We start from the raw sequence: 23,296 nt of genomic DNA, 5'->3' as shown, positions 1-23,296 counted from the left end.
AGTAGGGGATTTGGGAAGCCCTGTGGTTGACAGAAGGTAGGTGTCGACATCCTCTCCCACCACCCCAAAAAAAACAAGCGCGCATGCATGCACGCATCAACAGTCATTGGCTGCCCTCGGGCTCGACACGGACAAGTCTTGCCTAAAGAAACAATGACCTCTTTTCTCGATGGTCTCTGTCTTGTTATTGCCTGTTCACGAGCGAAAGATCCGGAACAATCAAGGGTTGCCTTTGGTGAGGCACCTTTGTGCTTGGACTCGCCTCTTTATGTGTGCATCACAGATTATCAATGGGGCAACAATGGCTTTCTTTTATCGCTCGAATAACCCACCTGCGACTCGGAATACATATTGCCCTGCCGCGTCTCGCCCAGGAACTGCAGTCCACGGCTCCCCTCTCCTCTCTTACGATTTTGGCAATCGCTGACGACGACACCGCTCCCAACCGCAAGCTCCTGATATCTCATTATTCCGTTCTCACGAGTTCCCTTGCCAACTGTTTCGACAAGAAGAACGATCAGGTATCATTCGGAATTTCCTCAAAAATAGTCGTCGAGCAAAGTAATCTTGACAGACGAGCCATGAAGGAAGCAGACACGGGCTTGTTCCGTAGCTTGTCCGTTGCCGGGTTCTTTTTCATCCTCTGTGTCATGCTGGCATTTGCTGCAATTTTGGGCCCCCCGAAAAAGACTTGGTTCGCCTTACCCAAGAAGGGCAATGCCATGCGTGACCTTCACATGCGTGACCTTGAACTTGGCGACCCAGAGCGCGAGCTCCAGCGTGATCGCGATCTTGAACATGAGCATGAGCAGGACCCAGGAATGCCACACCCGGATGAGTTCCGGTACGACCTCTTTGCCAACCCCTGGAAGAACCGATCTCAGGACTCCGTCGCGGGCCCAGAGCCCGCCCATATGCCCCTTCTGGGCAGTTTGTCCCGTGGCCTGAACCCCGAGCCTGGAACCCAGCGCGGGCTGGATCTGCCAGACCCTAATATGTTCAATATCCCCGCCGAGAGCGAGGACCCCTTTACGGACCCCATTCCAGAGCCCGCTCCGGTCCGGCCGGCCTTGATCTCTTTCCGGGCCCTTACGAGCCTCGCCCCGCGCGTGCTCCGGTGGAAGGCGCAGGCGCTGGACGACGACAGGGAGGACAAAAGTGAGGACCGCGGCGTCGAAGGTGCCCCAGCCGCCGCGGATGGTGTCCCCGACATGGCGGCTCTCTCAGCCGCCGCGGCCGCCGCCCGGACTCCGCCCGACGAGCCGTTCCCAGAGTGGCTTATTACTCCCAAAGCCTCCGCCGGCCCCAGAGCCCCGCGATTCTTCGAGGTTGACGTGGACAGCCCGAGCGTGACGCCGCCGGACCACGACTTCGTCGCCATGCAGCATGAGCTTCTGAAGCGTGTGCCTGTCCCTGTGCGCCCTGGCATGCCTAGGGGCAGTACTTGGCATCCCAGCCAAGTCGCAGGCGAGGAGTTCTCACGGCCGGTGGTGGCACGTAATCAGACTACTGCTGATTAATTTGGTGCGGTGCCGTCGTTTGTCTTCTTATGGGACTTGCGGAGCTGGCCATAGTTTTGGCTGCCTCCAAGTGATGGGTCATTCATTTGTGACCACTTACTTTCACTTGAAATACCAATTCATTTCCTTTCTGACTTCTACATAGATAATACGTGGACTGTATTTTCGCACGGGTGAACAGGCTATAGAAATTTGAATAAATGTTATGTGGAATAATTGAAATAGACACTTGTGATGTCGTCTCATACTCTCGAATCTAGCGAGTCCGAGAAATTTCATGATGTGTACGAGTGCCTTACGTGACGATCATCGGGCGGCGGTGGACTGGACCTGATGATAGCTTGTTGCTGTGCCCAATCACTTGACTGACAGTCCTCCACCACGCTGGGCTTGCAGCTCGGTCCTGACCTCCAAAGCAGCTCTGCATCCTTCCTCAATTGCACCGTCAATGAAGCTGCGCCACCCCAGAGCCCAGTCCGAGTTCGCAAACAGGATATTACCATGCCGAGCCCTCATATCGTCCAGATGATCTGCCAATAGCTTTGGAGGGGAGAAGAACCACGCCCCCTTAGCGAACTCATCCTTTGACCAGTTATGGAAAACCAGTCTCTCGACGTCAGGCAACTTTCCATTGTTGTTCTCAGGGGCGAACAAGCCCTTCACCGCCGACAGTGTCTCCTCCACGTCCTCATCCGGGTTCATGTGGTTGAACTGCCCGCCGAAGGCAACAATGTGCGTATTCCCAGCTGGCGTTGTACCGTCGCCGATAGCATAGGATAGCTTGTTGTGGGGATATGTGACACCAGTCCATGATCGGAGACCTTTGTCTGGGATCTCAGCGTGCACTTTGACGCACTGGTTAACGTGGCCGATACTGATCGCAGACTGCTTGCCAGCCGGTAGAGGGGGGTCAAAGGACACGGCGTCAAGGACGTTGAGTGGTACGGTTGAGATCACACGGTCTGCTCGGTACTGTTTCCCCCCTCTCGTTGTCACTATGACACTTTCCACATCGTCCCTGACTCCTTTGATAAGGCTGTCAAAAGCGTATGAGAAGCGCTTAGTCGCAAGGGCTTCATCGAAGAACCTGATGGCGAAGCTTGACTGGCCGCCCCTGCGATCTCCATGTCAGCAACGATATTGTCAAAGTATGAGAGGAGGTAAGAAAGGCCAAGGCAATGAACCCGAACAGATCGATGAGTGGCTTACCTGAGTTTCCACGTGATAAGATAATCGAGACAACCTTGGTAAGTGTAACCACATATAGCCCACCAGTGCAACATCTCGTGGAAGCTCATGGTCTCCAAGGTGCCACCGCTGCAGAGCAGGACGAAAGACTCTAGAGCAGCTCGCTCTTCAGTTGTGAGCAAGTCGGAACTCTGGTTGATCCTGTCCAATGCGGACAGATTATCCATGTCTAGCGCTTCGGGAACTTTGAAGGTGTTGTGTGGCAGAGGCATGACCTTCCGGCCGAAAGATCCATCAACATTGAAGAATTTGCCCAGGCCTGATGCCATGAGCTCGTCCTTACCAGGGTGAATCATCAGCAACAAGGTTCGTCTTAGACAAGCAAACTTGGGGGGGGGGGTGGGACAACACACCTCTTGGTCATGATTCATGGTGGTAAAGCCCTGGGCGGTGTTGAACTCGAAACGGTTGACCCCTTTAGAAAAGTCGAACGAGTTCACCAGATCGTTGGTCATCTGATACCTGGCGATTTCCCTCCAGACATTCGCCTGGCCCCAGTGCACCCATGTGCCGCCCATCTCAAACGGATAGTCGCCAATGTTGGACGACCATGACCGGCCCCCGATGCGGTCTCTGCCTTCCAAAAGTAGTACTTTCAGGCCCTCTATGGCGGCATTACGGGCAGCAGTCAGACCGCAATAGCCCGCGCCCAATGACTATGACATCGTATGTGGATTCGGAGGATGAAACGTTAGTTGAAGGGGAAATAACGCCTATGGATGGCACGCCCTGCTTTAAGCCGGAGGACTTGGTCCAGGAGTAGCCGTCGCGAGAGGTCATCTCAAAATAATGAAAGGAGACTGCCTCAGGGTTGATTTAAAAGGTCGACCAGCGGCATAGTTTCGGCATGGCTGGGACAGCCAAAGATTAATCCATGGGAAATTTCTGGATTTATATTGTGACGCGATGTCCCACCCTTGAATAGTCGGCAAAAATTGATACATAGTTGAAAATGGGCAAGGCCGGAAAGGACTGTTGAACATCCTAGTATTGATAGAGGTCTTCACTAAAGCTCAGCTTCAAAGCCCTTTCTAGGGCGACCAAGGAAGATTCGTCCCAAAAGGGGCATTATTCAGAGAAAATGCCCCACTCATATTTTCAGTTTGCCCCAATAGGCGGCCCAGGAGCATCAAGATCACGGCTCTGGCCGGGACTCGGTGTCTAAGTCGTTGTGGGGAAGAGCTTAACCTCTGATCCGCCGGCAGTGGGTGCTTGGCTTCCAGATTTCTCCCACTTGCAACTACTTTTGGAACAGCTGCAGTCCGTCAGGCGAGTACCGTCTGTGCACTGCTGCTTTGCATCCTGTGCTATATCTGGCTCCGCGTGATTTGGTTGACGTGTTTGAGTGGATCCGTCATGCCCATGGCCAGTTCCAAGGACCACCGCGCCAAAAAGGAACGAGGTAAAGTACCATGCTTCCCAGTACCTGCGGGCCGGAGTTGCCAGACCAAATCAGGTGGGAGGGTCTTGCTGATGTTGCACAATAGGCTGCTTCCAGTGTTCCAGAAGAAGAATCGTTTGCGACAGGGTGGAACCTTCTTGTGGCAAGTGCATTAAAAAGGGGATTGAATGCTCAGGCCTCGCCAGGATCCGCCAACGAAGGTGTTGCCCGGCGCGGTCGGTTAAAGAACTGCGCGATTCCTGTTCTCGAAGTCGCCAGCCAAGATGGAAAGACTTCGTGCATGCTGCCGACTGAGGTGACGTTTCCTGAGCTCCAATGGCACTCACATAGTCAACCACGGACTGCACGCACTCGAAGGGCTGCTGCGTCCAAAAGACGAACAAGATCTGCGCCTTGTCCGCAACAACCGGGGGATGACCAGCCTGAAGCCTCGCCGTGCCTGTTTTTGGATCCTCCAATATCAGACCATGATGATATATTGTCATCGCCCGGGTCAGGCACCTCTCAAGATGAGCAGCCAGGAGAATCGGCATCAACTCAGAATGAAAGCTGTAGCGAGGTGATAGAGACAATTGTCCGAGCAGATTTCCAACCACAATCCATGCAGCAAGTCAGTCTTGCCCACAGCGTCATACCATGGATTGCACCTATTTCCCCAGAAACAAGAGGATTGTTCTACCACTGTAAGCGACCATGTTCGTATTGACTTTGGTTCGAGTCCCTATGCTAACGCCCTTTGCAGTTTCAGAAGCAGTTGCACCCGTCATGGTCATTCTCGACAAAGTATCAAACGGATACAGAGAGTTCATTCTACCTATGGCCCTTCAAGACGAAGTGCTCTGTAGGGCGGTGGCAGTTGTGGCGGCCCAACATCTCAGCCAAGGACACCCTGCGCTCGAAATGGCCGCCGAAAAGGGGCGCACGGCAGTGATCTCGCGGCTCCGACGGGACGCATCACTCGCTTCTCAGGTCTTCAACGAGTTCACATGGGCCACTTTGATAGTTCTCCTCGTCGGCGAGACCGTCACAGGCAATGCCGATTACAGCTTTCTTGTTCAGATGATGCTATGTCTGGCAAACAACGATGCCATCAGGACGAAGGAGTCGCCGTTGACTCGATTCCTCAAGGCTCAGACACACATGTTAGTGGATCCAGATTCTCGTAGTGCTAAGTGCAGTGGCTCTAAAATTCTAACACAATTTCAAGGTTCACGATGCTGGGACAGCCTTTACTTGAAGAAGAAGGTGGCGTAAAATTCATACAGGAGGCTTTTGACGAATGCATCAACTGGCTCCCATGCGAGGAACTCCCCCCAGATTGCCAAGACAGACGCAACGTGGTACCGATCAGGCAATGCTTCGCGGAGGCCTGCAACATCTACCTAGGGCGGGCAACAACCGATCACGAGCAGGAGATGGCCATCGAGCGCCTCATACAGCTTCTCTTGCAAATTGACAGTGACGCGAGGGGAGCTCACGCGCTCGTCTGGGTTTGTTTCATCGCCGGGGCTGAGACCAACGACCAGCAGCAGAGGGAATTCTTCGTCGCCCGCATGAACGAGACATACCAGCGGACCCGCTTCCGCAATATCCCAGCCGCTGTGCAGTCGCTTCAGAGGATATGGATGAGGAAGTCGGGCCAGAAGTGGACGAGTTGCCTTCCGGAGCTGACACGGGTCTTGGTGATGTGAGCCTAGACGGCCAGGGCTGGGAAGTCGAGTCTTGAGGTGACCCGGAAAGGCGTGGCTTCTCGATATGATACATGGAGTAGCTAAGGACAATAGGCACGGGCCAGCCCGTCGTTGTTTCCCGCAATTGCCTCGTTCGAAACACAACCACGCATTCGCAAGGCGACATCGCTCACACGCATGATGAGGGCGACCTCACCCGACAATGTTCCCACCGCCATGACTTGACAAGTCAGAGTCCATCTGTTGTGAGATTATGTCGCTTTGGCTTCGAACAATAAAATTGTCGTCGAAAAGTTCATGCTTTATTAAACATTGTGACGAGCCGTCTTCAAGACAAGGCCGTGCTCACTCGGCTGGAAATCGTCATTGTACGCCATCCGTGTCTTTATGCTTGTCTGGTTCAAGCAAGCCCCACTGGGAAAATACTTAAGATCAATTCTCCACCAGAGCTACCAGACAAAACGTTGCTCTCCACGCTGGATCTGGAAATCTGGTTAGCAAACACTCCCACGGGACCACTTTGATTTCCAGTCAGAAGGCTTTCCCTATCCCTCTGTATATATATCATTCACCGAACATCTAGGACCCGTCGCAACTATGGCTCCGATATTCAACACCACCATTGTCTGCAATACTACTGCGACTTGCGCCTCGGCGTTGGACACTGTCCAGGAGCGGTATGAAGACGCTGAGCGTCTAAGCTACATCCTTGGCGCACTTTTGGGTATAGTATTCCTACTCTTCGTTTGTAGTCCGCTAATCTTCAACCTGCCGAGGGAAAGAGACGACGACTATGAGACAAGCCGAGCTCCTCCTCCCAATCCTTTCCCTTCTGCTCCTTCTGAAAACGACGGGGTCGAGATGCAAAATCTCGCGGGGGTCCGCGAGATGCCAAGCCCGGAGCAATTCGCCATCGATGCGACAAACTCGACCCGGTCAAGCTTGCCGGACCCCGAACGGTTCCGGAAGGTTAAGGTGGACGGCGAGAGTTTCCACGTCAACAACTCGGACGCCACATTCCATGTCGACGACTCGGACGCCACGCGCCTTGCCCAAACTGGCGTTTTTCGGGGAGCCGGCGACGAGCAGGAATTGGCCAGGCGGTGTGTTGACGAGGCCGGAGCTCTGTCCATGGCGGGTGATGGTGAGTATGAAGGCACGTCTCGGGACAGGATTGGGACTGCGGTGTAATAGGAAAACTTCCTCCCATAGAGGCCAAACCCAGACCTTCGCCCGTCACCCGCATGGAAGTTGGACTCAACAAGACAAGTTTGATGAAACTTTTCCTTGCTTTCCTTTTGTCTTCCAATGGGACCTGAGTAAGTTGCAGGCAAGACATTTATCGATCATTCTAGATGGGATATTCCAGTGACCTGGAAGGCATTAGATCTTCCACCAACTAATGAAAATTCTATGTACTGCTTTTCTCGTTATCCCTGTTTTCCTTCTTAACTGATAATTCTAATCTATCATGAGTGCTTTCGCTCTCTAGTTGTCTTTATCTAATTTTTCTAGGACCAAGTGAAAAAAAAATTCGAACTCCAATTACATAATAACAATATTTGCGAGCAAGTCGACAAAGACCTGTGGATGGTTTGGCGGACGCCAACGTTACGGGATCCCATCCCGCAGTGTCACAAAGAGCTAACAAAGGCCCTGATGGACATTGAGAACACAAAGCTACCGACAGATTCAACGCCTTGGTAGCCCCGATGGCATTCAATTACTGCATCGGGAACGAGCATCCACAGAAACGCAGACCAAAGTGTCCCATATTGGTGCTGAGGACCTTTCTAACATACGCATTGTCAGGTGAGTGTTTGCTGAGATGTTTAGGTAAAGGCCAAGGATGGCACAACGTTTCCGAATTTATTGTAAAGATATCAGGCTCTCGATTTGCAGATGGGTCCCGAACAGACTGACAACCTTTTTACGCATCAACCTTACGCCCAGGGCCGAAGTATCCATAGGCACACCTTTTTATTATCCAGGAATGACATCATTTATTTCTTGATACATTCGTGATTGCAATATTCGTGTTGACTCCTCTCGTCCATAAAACATGTGTCACACAATGGCAAAGTCGCAGGCGAGAGGAAAATCATAGAACATGATGAAGTATGAATCATTGAATTGCACCTATCTATGCCCTTTAATCAACAAAAGGAAGGCGGACTCCTCACGCACCTATTATTAATGACTAATTATTAAGGTTCCTCACGCCGTTTGACAAAGGCGTCGTGCAGTCTCCATTTTACCCGGGTTTGATGATAACCTGTAGACCAGTTCAACAGGAAGCCCCTCCCGATCAAATCGGATGGCGTCCTCCCTTCGCATCTCGCTTATGAAGCTGCCTTGAAGCGTCGAGTCCTTTAAACTCAGCCAAGTGACTCCCCGGAGAACGGTTTCCAGTTGAAAGTACGTGAAGCGGCGGTCCGGCTTGAGGTCCGAGATGATGATTATGGGTGAACGCGTATATAACACCGCCTCATCGTGGCCGTAGAGATCGCCGTCCCAGGCGAAGGAATTCCGAAATTTCCTGTACTCTGCCTCCCAAATGCCTCCCATGGAAAAGTACTGGTTTCCCAGATTTGTGGGTCGCCAGCTGTTGATGACAGCTCCGTATGGCAGGCGATGCTTTCTGGGGAGGTTGATCATGTCGGGGGCAACGCTGCGGTTGGTCAAGTTGGTAATCATGAACTCCAGGTCAGGTCGACCAGCAACGCAGGGCATCAGCCTGAGGCTCGCGAAGAGCCGACCGTCGGTGGCCTCGCACGGGACTGCGACCTGGATCCAGCCTTTGCTTATGTTAGTCCCTCTCCCTCGGAAACCTGCGACCAAGAGTATCCCGCAAGTAGCCTCTGGGATGAAGTCGGCGGGATGCCTGTCCTCAAAGTCCGGGTTGTAGGGCCCGCTGTTGGAGCAGACGACCACGTATGACTTTGAAGGGATGCCAGCGATCGCATTGCGAAAGGCTTCCGCGACCTGGTCCCAGATCAATGCTCGGCGTATGGCTTCCCGGCCTTTTGGTCGGGGTGGGTTGAGCGTGCGCTCGAGGACAGAGTCTGCCAGGTTGTGGAGGCCAAGGAATCGAGGCTCGCGCCGATCGGCGTGGAACTCGTTGCTGCGATACATCGAATCCGACTTCAACATGCTAAAACCGTCTTGCGCAACCACCGTTTCGATCTCTGAATTACCCGGTGATGGCGCTGTTGTTATGCCCCGGAGGCCGAACTTGCCACCTGGGTACAACCTAGGGGCTGATCCGACTGCAATTTCGAATGAGTTAAACAACATATCGTATCTCGAAGCCAGAAGCGTAATTTCACTATTAAAATGCCAGGGAATACTCACGAGATCCAGCTCTGGAAGTCTTAAATCTTTCCAGATTCCCCTTCTGAGTTGAGGTGAGTGCTATTCGGTGGTTTTCCCGTGAGTTGTATCGATACTCGAATGTGCATGTCGGAGGGATCAAGTCACATCTGGTTCTGTTTATGTGGTTACTGGTCGCTGGGATCAAAGGCACTATTGACAATGGCATAGTCCCTCTTCACAAAGGCAATTGTATACCATTTCTGTCGCTAGAGGGCTTTGTATTTCCGCACATACACGTTGACAGATAAGTCTTTGTCCTCAGCAGGCGCACTTTTATTCCTAAGAAGACTTGGTCCTGTTGGTAGAAATCAGGCCAATCCAGAGTAGTCTGCAGGAATCGATCCTCGTGTTCAGCCAACTGTTAATCACTAGTGTTGAGTTGGTTCCCACCATCAAGGCTCCTTCAATCAATCAGCTTACTTTGCATTGCTCTAGAGTAAGCCACCTTCTACTTGTGCGTGCACCAAGATAAGCCCATACAGCATAGTCACGGAGTTCCCGAGAAACAATGAGTGGTTGGGGCGCTCTATTCTTGTCACAGTTCAACGTGTGTCACTCATCGACGTGGCCACCGGCCCGATGGGCCAAGTTCAAGGTCATCGAAGAGGGTGATCGAGTTGCACGTTTGTGGATTTCAAATGTTGATGAGTAACATATCTAGTGGTCTATCAGAAGAAAGCAAAATTGTATTCAGGAAACAAGTGTGCAGGCTAAACTGTATGTAGACTACATCCTGTGATATGAGAAATCATTAAAACATCATAGTTGTGTGGAAGGCTGTCATGGCTGTGCGCCATTTCACTCTCTGCAGGTGCCAGCAAGTCGTTGAAGGCTAGAACAGCCTTGTCTTTGGTGGAACTCCCGACACCCCGATGCACCAGGATCCTGCGATTGCAAGCATTCGTCTGCTCTGCTTGATCCGAGGATCCGAGAACCCCGGCAGTTGGCCAAGACTCCCTGCTGGTGAATTTGTTTGGCCAGCTCCGTTAGTGCCCACGGCATCCATGGCAACGGATGCCTACCTTCCGCAGATCTGTAAGGGTTCATGATCAGCTTGACAACCCTTTTTTGGTATACCAGAACGAAGGAGTTGAACATTCTCTGACGCTTTTCTTCCCAATTTGTAAGTTACTAGAGCATGCTCGTCGCATGCCACGTCGACGCAAATGCCGAACAAGCAACTTGAAGATGGTCGTCCAAGCCCAATGGTGATGAGTGCGGAAAGGCCTTTCTGTGACATGCGACGCGAGGTCACCAGTCGGATTCATTCCACAAATATGAGATCTTTAATGGCATTCTCTGAATTACATCCCTGTTGGCAAAGCGTGGGCCCGGGATAGGCACAAGACACACGCATAGTGCCAATCACATCCGGCTCTTATCGAAAATAAATTGATTCTATCTATTCTGAAGCACGCAAAGCTTTTTACCCACCCAATGATCTGCTCAAGTCTCGACGTCCCTGCTTGGTATGGGTGTCTTATAGGACCGCTCGGCCCATTCTCCCGAGGAGAGTGCGCGTCAAGTGATGCCCATGAGCACGATGGGTCATTCAGCAGCAATCGAGACTTCACTTATATAAAGGGAAAACACCCGGATCTACTTCTGCCAAGAATCCCCCCAACGATCCAGTGCAGTAACTCCCGCGTGGCTTTGATTGACCCGAAGAGCCTCAAGTTATTTTCGTTTCCATCGTGTTGAAATACAGCAAGGGCTACGTTCGTGTCCCACTCGAGATGCAGATCTTCACCACCATCCTTGTGGCGGCGTCCGCTGTGACCGCACACTGTTAGTATATTCCAACAATTATTGTCTTCTGACAGGTTTGAACCCTCTGGCTAACAGGACTTTCGAATAATCAGATACCATTCCTTCAATCCAAAACACTGCTGCGTGGACTGCCGTTCGACAGGCCAAGAACTGGCAGGATAATGGTTTTGTGGGCAATGTCCAGAGCAGTGACATCCGCTGCAACCAGCTCTATGTATGTAAAATGTTGCAAACAGGTGACGATCTCGCTTGCCCCAACCGCGCTTCCCTTCTAGCCCTATCTATGCTACTCCTTCCTGGAGAGGAAAGACAAATCCCATTCAAATCTCGAATATGCCTTGGAAGATGGCTAATCGCCAAATCCTGCAGGCCGGGAACTCAACCGTTAGTGTTGCTGCCGGAGGCTCAGTGAGCGTCAGCATCGCCCCGAACATCTACCACCCGGGCCCCTTCCAGTCCTACCTGGCCAAAGTCCCCACCGGTCAAGACATCAACACTTGGGACCCGACCACCGCCGTGTGGTTCAGGATCTACGCAGAGCAGCCCACGTTCGGCAGCCAGCTGACGTGGCCCTCGAATGGTGAGTGACCAGCAAATTTATGGGACCCCTTAGACGACGGTATGGTGCTAACCTCCGCAACAGGCAAGTCCACCATCCCCGTCACCATCCCGAAGTGCATCCCGGCTGGCAACTACCTGATGCGCAACGAGCACATCGCACTGCACGTGGCCCAGAGCGAGGGCGCGGCACAGTTCTACCTCTCTTGCGGACAGCTGGCCGTCACCGGCGGAGGAAGCACCCAGCCGTCGAACCTGGCGGCGTTCCCGGGCGCGTACAGCTCCAAGGACCCCGGCATCCTGATCAACATCAACTACCCTGTCCCGACGTCCTACGTCAACCCTGGCCCGGCCACGTTCACCTGCTGAGGTTGAGAAATGGATGAAGTCTTGTCACGTTTTAGGCCGCTATACTATAAGGACAAAAGTGACGCCACTAATGCACAGTACACCCGGGTCCTTATATACGCGACAAGTCTTCTAGGACGACGCTGTTATGAGGCACGACTTGCTTAGACAAGACCTGAGCAGAACTGTATATAGCTCGACAGGCACATGTATATAAAGCATGAACAGTACCATTCCGAGCAAATCAAAATGGCTTTACTGTTTGCATTCACCTTTGCCGCATTTTCTCTGATTCAACAGACTTCCAAAATATTCGGGCATGGGGATACAAATCTCATGAAATATGAATTTCAGGTTAAGGGCTTACCAGCTCGCGTAGTACAGCATCTCTCAAGTCTGCCACCAATCGACAGACATAAGTGTCGACATCATCGAGTGTAATCTTCTTTGCGTCCTTGACTGTGTTGAGGCGGATAGAACAAAATCATGTAGGCTTACACGAAACGGTGTTTGTGTATGGTATGTGAGCTTCTGTGTACAGGAGATCCACAACATTATGTAATTGCATAATAATGTGTGGTTTCGTCCATGGAAGTGGAAGAGAACCTCGGTTGAATTCAATTATAACGCTTCTGCCCATACTACTACTACACCCACATGGCATACAAGCAACGCAGACACAACCAACCACATCCTACTCCTTGCCCTCACCGCCAGCAGCCTTCTGCACAGGGGCGTCGTCCGGGCTAAAGTTCAGGCTGACGCTGTTGACGCAGTGGCGCTCGTCGGTCGGGGTGGGGAAGCCCTCGCCCTGGAAGACGTGGCCGAGGTGGCCGCCGCAGTTGGAGCAGACGATCTCGATGCGCTTCATGAACCCGCTGTTGTCCTCGAAGCGCTTGACGGCCCCCGGGACGCTGTCGAAGTAGGCGGGCCATCCGCAGCCGCTGTTGAACTTGTGCGACGCCTTGTACAGGGGCGCGTCGCAGCCCGCGCACGTGTACACGCCCGCCGAGGGGGCGTGCTTGTCGAACTTGCCGGACCCGGGGGTCTCGGTGCCCTTCTGGCGGAGGATCCGGAATTGCTCTGGCGCGGGTGTGAGATCAAGGGAGATGGGAATCATGCAGGCCTGGGGGTTGAATACCTTTGTTCAGCACGGCGCGCCACTCGTCGTCGGTCTTCTGGACGGGATAGGACATCTTGCTGGAGTCGCTGGCCTTGGAGCTGAAGAGACCGCCGATTAGAGGGATGGGCATTGATCTGAGCGAGGTGGCCCGATGAGGCGCTGAGTTCAGAAGTAGCGTTGGATTTGAAGCCCGAGATCGAGTGAGATTTGAGAGGGTGTACAGAGTCCGGAGTACACTGGAGAAGTGGAGGCGCATGGAGAAGAACTACAAGGCAGGTTGGGATTCTTAAGTTTGTTGGTAGTGAGATCTTTGTGGATGGAGTCAAGAAATGTACACTTGTGACACTTGAGAGCAGAGAATGCGGTGCGAGGATTGGCCGCTTGACTTACAAATACCTGAGGCTTAGGTGATGATGCGGCTGATCTCTAGGCAAACGTGCGATATCGACGACGACAGCGGCAGTCCGAAAGTCGCCCCTCCACTGGACCCCAACGTTGGAGCGACGTCACAGATCTGGAACGGTCCGCTGAAACGTAGGTGAGCGACCGCGGTTCTTCCGTTACACACGGGGCACCTGGGTACCTGGGCACCTGGGGCCCATCACTGTCAATCAGCTCAATTGGCGCCCAAAGCGGGACTCGGTCGGTTACCCAAGAACCCTGCAAGCTCTTACTCCAGCCGGGTCTCTACTGCCTGCCCCCCTGGTATCTGTAATCTGTACAGACAGACACACACATCAGCGCCTCCAAGGCTCCCTTTATTCCAACCTCACTCCCAAAGTCGACCTCAATAGCCAGCCTCGACCAACTCCCTCCCAGCCGGCCTCCCGGCTCCTCCCTCACAATTCGATACCTCTGGCACCGTTGAAATCTGTCGAGTCCATTAGTGCAAGCAGAAAAACCATGTCGAGGCGACCGCCGAACCCCGCCGCCGAGCGGGCAGCAAAGAACCAGGCGACCATCAAGTCGCTGTTGAAGTTGGAGCCCAACAAGATGTGCTCTGATTGCAAAAGGAACAAGCGTATGTCGCCCAACAAGCTCAAGCAACATGACGCTGGAAAGATCTATATAGCTGACACCGCCTATGTACAGATCCGCGATGGGCAAGTTGGAACCTAGGCGTCTTCATCTGCATCCGCTGCTCTGGCATTCACCGTAGTATGGGAGTCCACATCAGCAAAGTCAAGTCTGTCGACCTCGATTCCTGGACCGACGAGCAACTCCAGAGCGTACTGAACTGGGGCAATGCACGAGCGAACAAGTACTGGGAGGCGAAGCTGGCACCAGGCCACGTGCCGTCCGAGGCCAAGATCGAGAACTTTATACGGACCAAATATGAGCTCAAGAGATGGGTTATGGACGGGCCAATGCCTGATCCATCTACACTGGGCACAGATGCCGACGACGACGTACCACTCAGCATCGTCAAGGAGAAGCAGACCATCGAGAGGAAGCAGTCCCTGAAGACACACCCCGGCCAACCATCGGCCTCTGCCCGACCAGCTCCACAAGTCGACCTAATCGGCGGTGACGATCCCATCCCTCGTGCCAGCACTGCCGGGCCCGTGGCCTCCAAGGTGCCGCCCAAAGCTGAGCCTGCGCCACCGAAGTCAACGAGCGCCAACAACTCGCTGCTCGGGCTGGATTTCCTGGGCTCAGAACCATCACCGCCCCCTCGACCTGCCAGCACCACTGGCTCTGGTGGAGTGAGTGGCCAGTCGCGGCCCGACCTGAAGCAGTCCATCCTCTCCCTCTACGCCACGGCTCCCAGGCCGCAGCAGGCATCTCATGGCCATTCTCACTCTGGCTCATTTGGCAGCTTGGCGTCTCCTACCGCACCACCGCAGATGAGCCAGCACGTTAGCCAGCCATCTGGAGGAGGACTGAACGACGCCTTCAGCAACTTGAGCTTCTCCAACATCTCCAGCCCCAAGAGCCCCCAAAACTCTGCCTTCTCCAACTTAAACCCCGTGTCAAGTAACAGATCGACTCCTCAGCCCCAGCATCAGTCACAGCAGTCGTCGTCTGCGTTCTCCGGTCTCAGCGGCGGAGGCTTCTTCGACTCCAAGCCGGCCGCACCAGCAGCTGCCCCAGCCAGCAAGCCGGCGCCTTCCAACAGCGGTTTTGGCGGCTTCGGTGGCTTTGGCGACTTCTCCTCCCCGGCGGCCCAGCCCAAGCCAGCAGCCCCAGCATCCTCCGCGATGAACGACCTATTCGACTTCTCGGCTCCCGCCCCGACGGCGGCGCCAGCCCCTGCCGCACCCGCGGTGTCCAGCTCGTCCAACTCCGTCTTCAACCTCACACAGCCCAAGTCTCCCCCGGCGCCAGCGACAACGACCAGCCCACTTGCGACGATCGGCGGCGGCGGCGGCGGTTTTTCGGGGGCAGACGTTTGGGGCGGCAACGCGTGGGCCGACCCGGCGCCTGCGCCCGCCGCCAGCAAGCCGGTGACGAGCCCGCAGCCGTCCAACGACTTCGGGGCGTGGGGGAGCAACAGCGGTGGCGGCGGCGGCGGCAGCACCATGGGCTCGTTCGCCAACACGGCGATCGTGCCGGGCGCCTCTGGCGGGCTGGTCACGCAGCCCAAGGTGGCGGCGGACGAGGAGTTTGGCGGGTGGACGAGCAGCACTGCGCCGCCGGCGACTGCTGGGGCGGCCAAGGGGAGCGAGGATCTGTTTTCGAACGTGTGGCAGTAAGTGTGTGTGTGGAGGAGAGGTGCTGTCACGGCAGCAGTGGTTGAATGGGCGGGTTGGACTGGCCTTGTGCTATATAGAGATGGGTCATACGCATAACACAATGAGCAGTTCGGTACGAGAGTCAGTGGCATGGTGTTGTGGGCGTGGCGTAGGTGCGTGGTGTACATGATGGGGAGTGACGAGAATAGCCGATACGAAATAAATAAATGGACAGATGATTATTAAGGACCTCCCGGAACCTTCGTCCTCCCTTGCCTTCCCGCTACCGAATATACAGAGCCCTACCCCGGGGCGACTAAAGTGACCTTGTAACGCCTGTTGCTATGCCCGCCCTTCCCCAATCCCAAACCCATTTCATTGTACATGTTTATATGTCTGCCAACTGACCCGGCGCTGTTTCGTCATCCTCCCGGCCCCACGTATTTCCCACCATCGCGCGCGATGGTTGCACCTCCTTGTCTTGCCATCTCATATACGGACCCGACTCGTTCTAGCCATGTCACCGCCCTTGTCTGATCGCCGTGTCTCATGTGCTGCTGTTCTCCGATGCTCGTCACTGTCCCTTTCCTTGGGCCGTTCGGTGAGCCGTCCACCCATTCCCACTCCCGACCTGTTGCTTCTCGGCGCGACACCGCCCGCCACGTTCCCTTCCGGGAGCGGCGTTGGCAAACGCCTCGTGTTTCTTTCTTTGTGTCATCTCTCAGTCCTGTCCTGCAGCACCCCCTCAACATTGTTCGTGATGGCATAGAAACCTAGAGGAACAGCTTCCACCCGTAGTACAGCACCAGCACGGTCCCGATGAGGATAGCGGACAGCTTTAGGATGGCGACCTTGTTCCCCGCGGCGGCCATGCGGCCCAGGCGGCCTGCGGAGCCGGTGAGCTGGGTGCGCATGGTGGAGAAGGTGTCGGACTGAAGATCATGAGAGGCTATCGTTAGCAACTTTATTGGATTCTTCTATTTGCAGAACGAGGACAGAGGAGAGGAGATGGTCGTACGGTGTTGTCGATGACATCCTGGGCCCGCGCGTTATCGTAGATGTCGATGGTCACGCCGCGCAGGGCGCTGACCTTTGCTGACAGCTCGTCCAGCCGGGAGTTGTTCTGGCGCTCGCGCTCGTAGGCTTCGGACATGATGGGCGGGCTGTTTCGCTGGCTGTCTGTCTGTCTGTCTGTCTGTCTGTCTGTCTGTCTGTCTGTCTGTCTGTCTGTCGGTGGTGATAATTGGGGGCGTTTTCCCCTCGACTCGGTCTCGACTTGGAATCAGGTGGATCGTGGGTTACAGAGCGCCGAGGCAGTCGAGTTCAATGGATTCCTATAGGTATCGCGATGTCGCTCGTGTCTTTTCTGGGACGGATTTCGAATGGTCGCAGTCAAAGAAAGGAGGCTTGGGTGGTTGTGATTGATGCTGAAGTTGAAACCTGGATTGCGGCTGGGGCCTGCTGATACGGTGCAGTGCTACGATACGCTGCACGGGCCAATTGCGAAACGGAAGCTGACGGGCACGTGGAGCGAGCCTGGCAGCTCGCCGCTAAACGGCGATCCTAAGAGAGGAAAAATGCTCCGTAGTGGCCCGCCCCCAGTGACGACAGTGAGCTTGGCAGGCCGGAGACCGGGCGTCAGGGCTGCGATGTACTACTGTGTAGAGGAAGTGTGCCTGGCAGTAGAGGCAGGCTGCCTACGTATTCGGCCGGCCTGGCCTTTCCATGCCTAGGTAATACTGCACAGCCAGCTGAGACAGGCCTCAAATGAGATGGGTGATTGCGCGTTCTGTGGCGATGGGAGGCCGTTGGGGAGGTTTCGGTATTCGTATTGTCTGGACTACATCTTCCGCTGTAGACCAACACTAGTACAGTAGATGTGCTTGTGACCCGTCTCACCTCAGTACCGGCTGGATGATGTCGGTGCTGTTGCACTTCGGTATCATGTACCGAAAACTTAATTGAGTCTAAATCCTGTACGTGCGACTGTCGCAGGATGCTGTGTTGATCGAGGTTCGAAGGAGAACTCCATCCACCACCACATTGGCAGGCTGGGTACGTACCCCACACAGTCTGCAGCCATCATCGTCAGCTGCAGCTGCGCCTCTCGGGAAGCCTTGGAGAGCGGCAGAGCCAAGCTTGAGTGACTGCCCAACCTGGCTTGACCTTCTCCAAAACATCCCTGCTCTGCGCTGCGCTCCGCCATTCCCATGCCATCCCATCCCTACCACCATATCCATTCACACAGTCCCGGACATACATAGCGGCCGTATCGTCTACTGCGATCCATACTTCTGTCCTTCTACCTACAACTTCCACTCCTTCCTCCTCTATCCTTACCCTACGCTCCTCCTCCCGTCCTGTCCTGATACCAGCGTCGCAAAGATGGGTATCAACAACCCACTCCCGTCGTCTATGGCGTGTAAGTCCACCCTACCCGACAACCCCCGCTCTTGTCGCTCTCCCAAGCCCGTGGTCCTCCCCCAGTGCCGGCCATCCGGGTCTCGGAACCACGGGCTGCTGCGCTACGAGAAACAAAACAATCAAGCAGCGTAACGAATTGACTGACTAAACATTTCTTGAAACAGCGGAGTGCAAGAAGTGTGGAAAGATTCTGGCGTCCTTCATCGATCCGCGCCAAGCGTTCGGCCCCGACAAGGTCATTCCACCAGCCGTCCTGGCCTCAGCAAAGGCAAGCCACCCCGAACTTATTGGTTGCTAGTCCACGAAACCATCATGACACCACTAACAAGTGCTCGCTCCTCCTACAGGGCCTCGCAATTCTCACAGTCATAAAAGCCGGCTTCCTCGGCTCCGCCCGGTTTGGCTCCGGCCTCGTCGTCGCCCGCCTGCCCGACGGCTCCTGGTCCGCACCCACGGCGATCGCGACTGGCGGCGCCGGCTTTGGTGGCCAGATCGGCTTCGAGCTCACCGACTTCGTCTTCATCCTCAACGACGCCTCAGCCGTAAAGACCTTCGCCCAGGCCGGCTCCCTCACCCTCGGCGGTAACGTGTCCATCGCAGCGGGCCCGGTCGGCCGCAATGCCGAGGCAGCCGGTGCCGCGAGTCTCAGGAGCGTGGCGGGAATATTCAGCTACAGCAAGACAAAGGGCCTGTTCGCCGGTGTCAGTCTGGAGGGAAGCGCGATAATAGAACGCAAGGATGCGAACACCAAGCTCTACGGCCGACCCGTCAGCGCCAAGGACTTGTTGAACGGCGCCGAGAGGCCGCCACCGCAGGCAGCGCCGCTGTTCAATATACTGAACTCGCGCGCCTTCGCAGGCACGCGGTCAGGCAACTTCGCCGACGACAGCATGTACAACGACGTCCCCGTCTACGACGACCGCCACGACGATGTCGTGTGGAACGGCCAGCGCGGCAGCGCCTACGGCGAGGGCCAGGTGAACAACAGCAGCGCGAGGCATAGTATGTATGGCGGCGCCGCGGCGGCCTCAAACAGCAGGGACTCCTTTGGCGCTCCCAAGCGCGCCTCGACGTGGCAGGACGACGTCTACGACAACCCCCGGCAGTTCGGCGCCGGCTCGCGTGCCAGCACCTTCCAGGACGTCACCGTGCCGCGCGAGTATACGGGCCAGCAGTCCGGGTTTCCCGAGGATAGGAAGGTCGGGCCGGGCCGGCCGGCTGCGCCCAAGCCCAACTTCACGAGCAAGCAGGCGCTGATGAAGAAGAACGAGGCGGTCGCGCTGTACACGTTTGAGGCGGAGCAGCCCGGCGATCTGGGCTTCAAGAAGGGGGATGTCATAACGGTTCTGAAGAAGACGGATAGCGATAACGACTGGTGGTATGTTGCTTGACCCTTGGATCCTCGGTAAGGCGGTGTTGTGACTTTGACTGACTTTTGTGTAGGACCGGCATGATCGGCACGAAACACGGCACGTTCCCCAGCAACTACGTCAAAATGCAACAGTAGTCAAAGCCATCGGCAGTACCATCGAAACAATCTCGAAGCCTGGCGAACCTAGAATCTGGGGAGGTACGCCGACCTAGAAGCTTCTTCCAAGAGGGCCGCGTGCAAGCCGGATGAGGAATGTTACAAGATCCACGGGTCAAGTTGGGATGATACAAAGCACGTTGAGAAACCGAAGACGGGTTTCACTGGGTCGCCCAATGGCCTCGTGTTCCGGTGGTGATGTTGTCCTACCGGTGCACAGAGACCGTATACCCAGGGCGGCGGCGGACGGCGATCGACGAGACGAACAGCCAACCCCCTATCTTTGCCAGACTTTTACTCACAACATACATACTCTGCCTCCCCCCAAATCAATTTATCGTGCGCGCGCAAGTATGGCGTTCAGGACAGACTATACACTTTGACGACCTCGGCCACTGCTTTACTACTACACAACACACAAAGCGTCTTGTCTTCTCTGCGTTGTTCTTCGTCTCTGGGCTGGCGTCTGGGCGGGGTGCGGCGGGACCTGTCGCTGGTTTTTCTTTTACGGAGGCTCAATGAGTAATGTCTTTTGTATTATCCACTATCCGGGGCTTCAGATTCAGATACCTTTTTGAGGTTGTCTTCTTTTTGGCAAATGAAAAATCGTTGGTTGGCCTTGGGCCGTTTGGTAGACTAAGGTAAATATATTGAGGAATTGTGACATCTCCGAGTCCTCGTCTTTCGTGATGAATACTGCCACGAACATGGGTCTGCGACATTCCGGGTGACATCCTACTCCAGAGCTGGCCCCGTTCTATAAATCCGCTACTCTTTCATCTGTGATATCGATTGTAGCATGCGATTGCGAAAGCGGATAGCTAGTTATTGCGGCGTGACTGCGATTGTTTACCGGGGGTAGTGAACCTACGGTTGACAAGCCTCTCCGGAGCAAGACTGCTCTGTGCTCGTGCAAACATTGAATGGGGGGATTACCTTGTCCTGTAAAGAAACTGTCTTTTGGCCCGTCATATTGCTTTGGGACTCAATGGCAATGGATTCTCTAAACACCCTGGCTCTGGTTTTGATCATTGCCATTACACGCATATATATATGTGTGTGGGAATATGTGGGTCTTGTGAAATATCTCTGTTCCTTCTCCATCAAACGTGTTCCCTTCCTCTAAGGCCTTCGCATGTCAGCACTTCTGCTCCATCGGCTAGCATGTGGACCAAGTCGTGCCCGCCATCAATGGTGCGTTCGATAGTGAAGACGTTGAACCGATTGAGGAGATACAGTCGAGGCTGTCTATGTTTTCCCCAAGGTTCACGATCGAATTCACAGATTTATTGTTATTGGCATTGTATACCTATCTAATGCTGGGTCTTTGAGCGTTTACTGCTGTATGAAGGGACCGCCTACTGCTTCAAAAGAGCACGTATACGGCTTAAGAACGAAACCACCACTTACTACTTTAAAGCCGTCTCTTCTAGCCTAAAATAGTCATTCTCAATACTTTTAGTATTCAACCTTTGATTTGATATAACTTACTAGTGGTATGTTTTCCTAGTAATTTGAGAATGCTTTTAAAGGTTAAAATTATTCGTAGAGAGAAAATGAATGCTAGGCTACAAATAGCCTCTTTTCGGAGGTGCCTTCTCTAGAGAAGATCTGTGGCCTGTGTCCTGAATAGCAGGGTCTGCCTGGTGTTCTGCCTTTTCCCTGAGTTTCTATGATGCTTTTTGCCTTCAGCGGGAGGGCAGGGTCATTCGCATTCGGAGTCACGGAGATGCCGTTTAGCGCGTGTCGCAGCGCGAGAGGTTCCCACACGAAGAGATAGAAATGGCCCTTCTGGTGTGTCCTGTGACTGAACCCAACTCGCAAGTAACTATGCTAGGTACCTCCGCCTCAGTCCATGACTTCGCCGTTAGTTTGGAGCGGAAACTCATAGGCTGGAGCTAGATTAGCAGGCACGAGACTTGTTGAAATGAAGGCCATCGAGTCGTACACTTTTCGTATTAAGCAACAAACATCTCAAGTTATCGCGCGTAGTAGCCATGGCCATACTGCTTTTAGGATCACGTTTTACGCAACCATATCTACTTGTTTTGGTGAATTAATGGCGTCTAGCACCTATGGAAGACGACGTTCACCTGGACATGCCCTATCAGTTATGAGTTAGGTGAAATGGCCTGGCGACGCATCCTTAGTGAAGGGTTGATGGTCATTCCCTGGGACCGGCTGTACGCTAAGGAAGATCGAGGCGACGAGTATGACTAGCTTCGGCAAATTGCCTCAAAACATTTTGGTATTAATGTTATTGGGCCCACCAATAAACCCCGCTCAGTGTCTGAGGCCCAAACACATCCTTCTTTTCTACTCCTCAAAATTCGACAATCAACAAACAAATCTTCTTCCTCAAAGGGTTTCTAAAACAAAATCTCAGCAAGTATGGGGGCATTTGAATCCACGGTCCACTATACTCACCAGAGTACTACCCAAGAATCCGAGACGCCTCGATCGAAAAATACAAAGCCGGCTGTTTCCCAGCGGGAAATCATTCACTGGGAAAAGATCTATAAAGAACGCTTCACAAGGCCATTTATCTTTTCAACGCACACTCAGAAATCACTTACCATGCCCGGTGGCGGAAGACCTATGCCATCGCAAGCCCCGTGGGAATGGCGTTTGGACACCGACTATCATTCGAGTCGATGGAACCCGCGCTACATAGAGGCTACACCAGAGCCGATTTCAACGGAGCTAGCCGAGCAAACAAGATGTGAGCTGAGGAAGGTGTATTATGGCTCCCTGCTACAGTCCCGGCTCCGGACCTATCTGAAGGAAGCGTGGCTGCCCTGTTGGTTTTATATACCTCGTGTCCCGTATTTAACCGACGGAGTCATCTTTCCTCATGCAAGCCAAATCAAGAATGGACACATGCTGCCCGCACGAGTCAGATCATATATCTCGGGTGAATCTGAGGTAACCTCCTTCAATCGAGTCGCCTTTTCGACGCAGAGGCTCGAGGACTTTCGATTGTGGACTGATGATCCTTCCCAAATACCCGACGATGATATACTCCTGTCAAGGTGTGCATGGCTTAATCAGACGACCGCCATCTACTTTGAACCGGAGTTTGAGGAACGTGGACCTGACTATATTGGGGTCCCATACATTGGGCGTGGCCTCTTCGCAGCCTGGCAGGAAGTCAATAGGGAGAGAGAAGAAGAACCCAATCTGCAACAGAAGCGTTATTTCGCAAACCCTATAATGCTGTTGGGCGGACCGGAAAGAAGGCTGATTGCAGATATCATCACCACACATAGGCACATCTGTGACGCCTTAGCGGATATGCAAGACAAACCCGTCAGTTCAAGGGACCCTTACTCCTGGGTTGAGCACGGCGCTGAGATGGGAGTCGTTTATCCATCCATTATAATTGTCGTCGACGACGCACGAAATTACTGGATTGATAAGTCGGAGGCTGAGAGCCGTGATATAATGTTTCAAGAATTCAGCGTTTTGTTAGTGCGTACAGGGAACGAGGAACACCTGAGCGAGCCGATTGACTTTTCTAGTCTGGGTGGTACTATACTACCACTCAGCCGAGATGAGTTATCACAGCTTGAAGATAACCAGCAAGTGGTCCGAGTCCGCTTAGACACAGCTGTTCGGTTTATCATGGAGCTCG

General features: G+C 53.9%; 10 protein-coding genes across 10 annotated transcripts; 6 read left to right on the top strand and 4 right to left on the bottom strand.

Annotated features, from left to right (window-relative positions):
• Window positions 1-581: 581 nt before the first annotated feature.
• On the top strand, window positions 582-1,520 carry INS49_009379 (uncharacterized protein; the record flags this gene model as incomplete). The annotated part of the gene is made up of 1 exon (XM_043170110.1): window positions 582-1,520. One exon carries the CDS (start codon window positions 582-584, stop codon window positions 1,518-1,520), a length of 939 nt encoding a protein of 312 aa, XP_043024675.1.
• A 357-nt stretch (window positions 1,521-1,877) lies between these two features.
• On the bottom strand, window positions 1,878-4,655 carry INS49_009378 (uncharacterized protein; the record flags this gene model as incomplete). The annotated part of the gene is made up of 4 exons (XM_043170109.1): window positions 1,878-2,634; window positions 2,730-3,046; window positions 3,122-3,424; window positions 4,497-4,655. 4 exons carry the CDS (start codon window positions 4,653-4,655, stop codon window positions 1,878-1,880), a joined length of 1,536 nt encoding a protein of 511 aa, XP_043024674.1.
• A 280-nt stretch (window positions 4,656-4,935) lies between these two features.
• INS49_009377 (uncharacterized protein) lies at window positions 4,936-5,861 on the top strand (the record flags this gene model as incomplete). The annotated part of the gene is made up of 2 exons (XM_043170108.1): window positions 4,936-5,312; window positions 5,378-5,861. The coding sequence occupies 2 exons, from the start codon at window positions 4,936-4,938 to the stop codon at window positions 5,859-5,861; spliced, it is 861 nt and encodes a 286-aa protein (XP_043024673.1).
• Window positions 5,862-6,458: 597 nt separating this feature from the next.
• Window positions 6,459-7,052, top strand: INS49_009376 (uncharacterized protein; the record flags this gene model as incomplete). Its single annotated transcript, XM_043170107.1, has 1 exon — window positions 6,459-7,052. The coding sequence occupies one exon, from the start codon at window positions 6,459-6,461 to the stop codon at window positions 7,050-7,052; it is 594 nt and encodes a 197-aa protein (XP_043024672.1).
• Window positions 7,053-8,078: 1,026 nt separating this feature from the next.
• INS49_009375 (uncharacterized protein) lies at window positions 8,079-9,014 on the bottom strand (the record flags this gene model as incomplete). The annotated part of the gene is made up of 1 exon (XM_043170106.1): window positions 8,079-9,014. The coding sequence occupies one exon, from the start codon at window positions 9,012-9,014 to the stop codon at window positions 8,079-8,081; it is 936 nt and encodes a 311-aa protein (XP_043024671.1).
• Window positions 9,015-10,972: 1,958 nt separating this feature from the next.
• INS49_009374 (uncharacterized protein) lies at window positions 10,973-11,933 on the top strand (the record flags this gene model as incomplete). The annotated part of the gene is made up of 4 exons (XM_043170105.1): window positions 10,973-11,024; window positions 11,099-11,220; window positions 11,376-11,586; window positions 11,650-11,933. The coding sequence occupies 4 exons, from the start codon at window positions 10,973-10,975 to the stop codon at window positions 11,931-11,933; spliced, it is 669 nt and encodes a 222-aa protein (XP_043024670.1).
• Window positions 11,934-12,606: 673 nt separating this feature from the next.
• INS49_009373 (uncharacterized protein) lies at window positions 12,607-13,165 on the bottom strand (the record flags this gene model as incomplete). The annotated part of the gene is made up of 2 exons (XM_043170104.1): window positions 12,607-12,995; window positions 13,054-13,165. The coding sequence occupies 2 exons, from the start codon at window positions 13,163-13,165 to the stop codon at window positions 12,607-12,609; spliced, it is 501 nt and encodes a 166-aa protein (XP_043024669.1).
• Window positions 13,166-13,938: 773 nt separating this feature from the next.
• Window positions 13,939-15,731, top strand: INS49_009372 (uncharacterized protein; the record flags this gene model as incomplete). Its single annotated transcript, XM_043170103.1, has 2 exons — window positions 13,939-14,056; window positions 14,128-15,731. 2 exons carry the CDS (start codon window positions 13,939-13,941, stop codon window positions 15,729-15,731), a joined length of 1,722 nt encoding a protein of 573 aa, XP_043024668.1.
• A 752-nt stretch (window positions 15,732-16,483) lies between these two features.
• Window positions 16,484-16,863, bottom strand: INS49_009371 (uncharacterized protein; the record flags this gene model as incomplete). Its single annotated transcript, XM_043170102.1, has 2 exons — window positions 16,484-16,642; window positions 16,729-16,863. 2 exons carry the CDS (start codon window positions 16,861-16,863, stop codon window positions 16,484-16,486), a joined length of 294 nt encoding a protein of 97 aa, XP_043024667.1.
• A 1,232-nt stretch (window positions 16,864-18,095) lies between these two features.
• INS49_009370 (uncharacterized protein) lies at window positions 18,096-19,641 on the top strand (the record flags this gene model as incomplete). Its single annotated transcript, XM_043170101.1, has 4 exons — window positions 18,096-18,132; window positions 18,299-18,369; window positions 18,482-19,512; window positions 19,578-19,641. The coding sequence occupies 4 exons, from the start codon at window positions 18,096-18,098 to the stop codon at window positions 19,639-19,641; spliced, it is 1,203 nt and encodes a 400-aa protein (XP_043024666.1).
• Window positions 19,642-23,296: the final 3,655 nt, after the last annotated feature.

Source organism: Diaporthe citri (assembly GCF_014595645.1).
Source record: "Diaporthe citri strain NFHF-8-4 chromosome Unknown scaffold_4, whole genome shotgun sequence".
Classification (NCBI taxonomy): Eukaryota; Fungi; Ascomycota; class Sordariomycetes; order Diaporthales; family Diaporthaceae; genus Diaporthe; species Diaporthe citri.
Note: the sequence above shows the minus strand (reverse complement) of the source record. Positions and strands in the feature narration are given on the sequence as shown.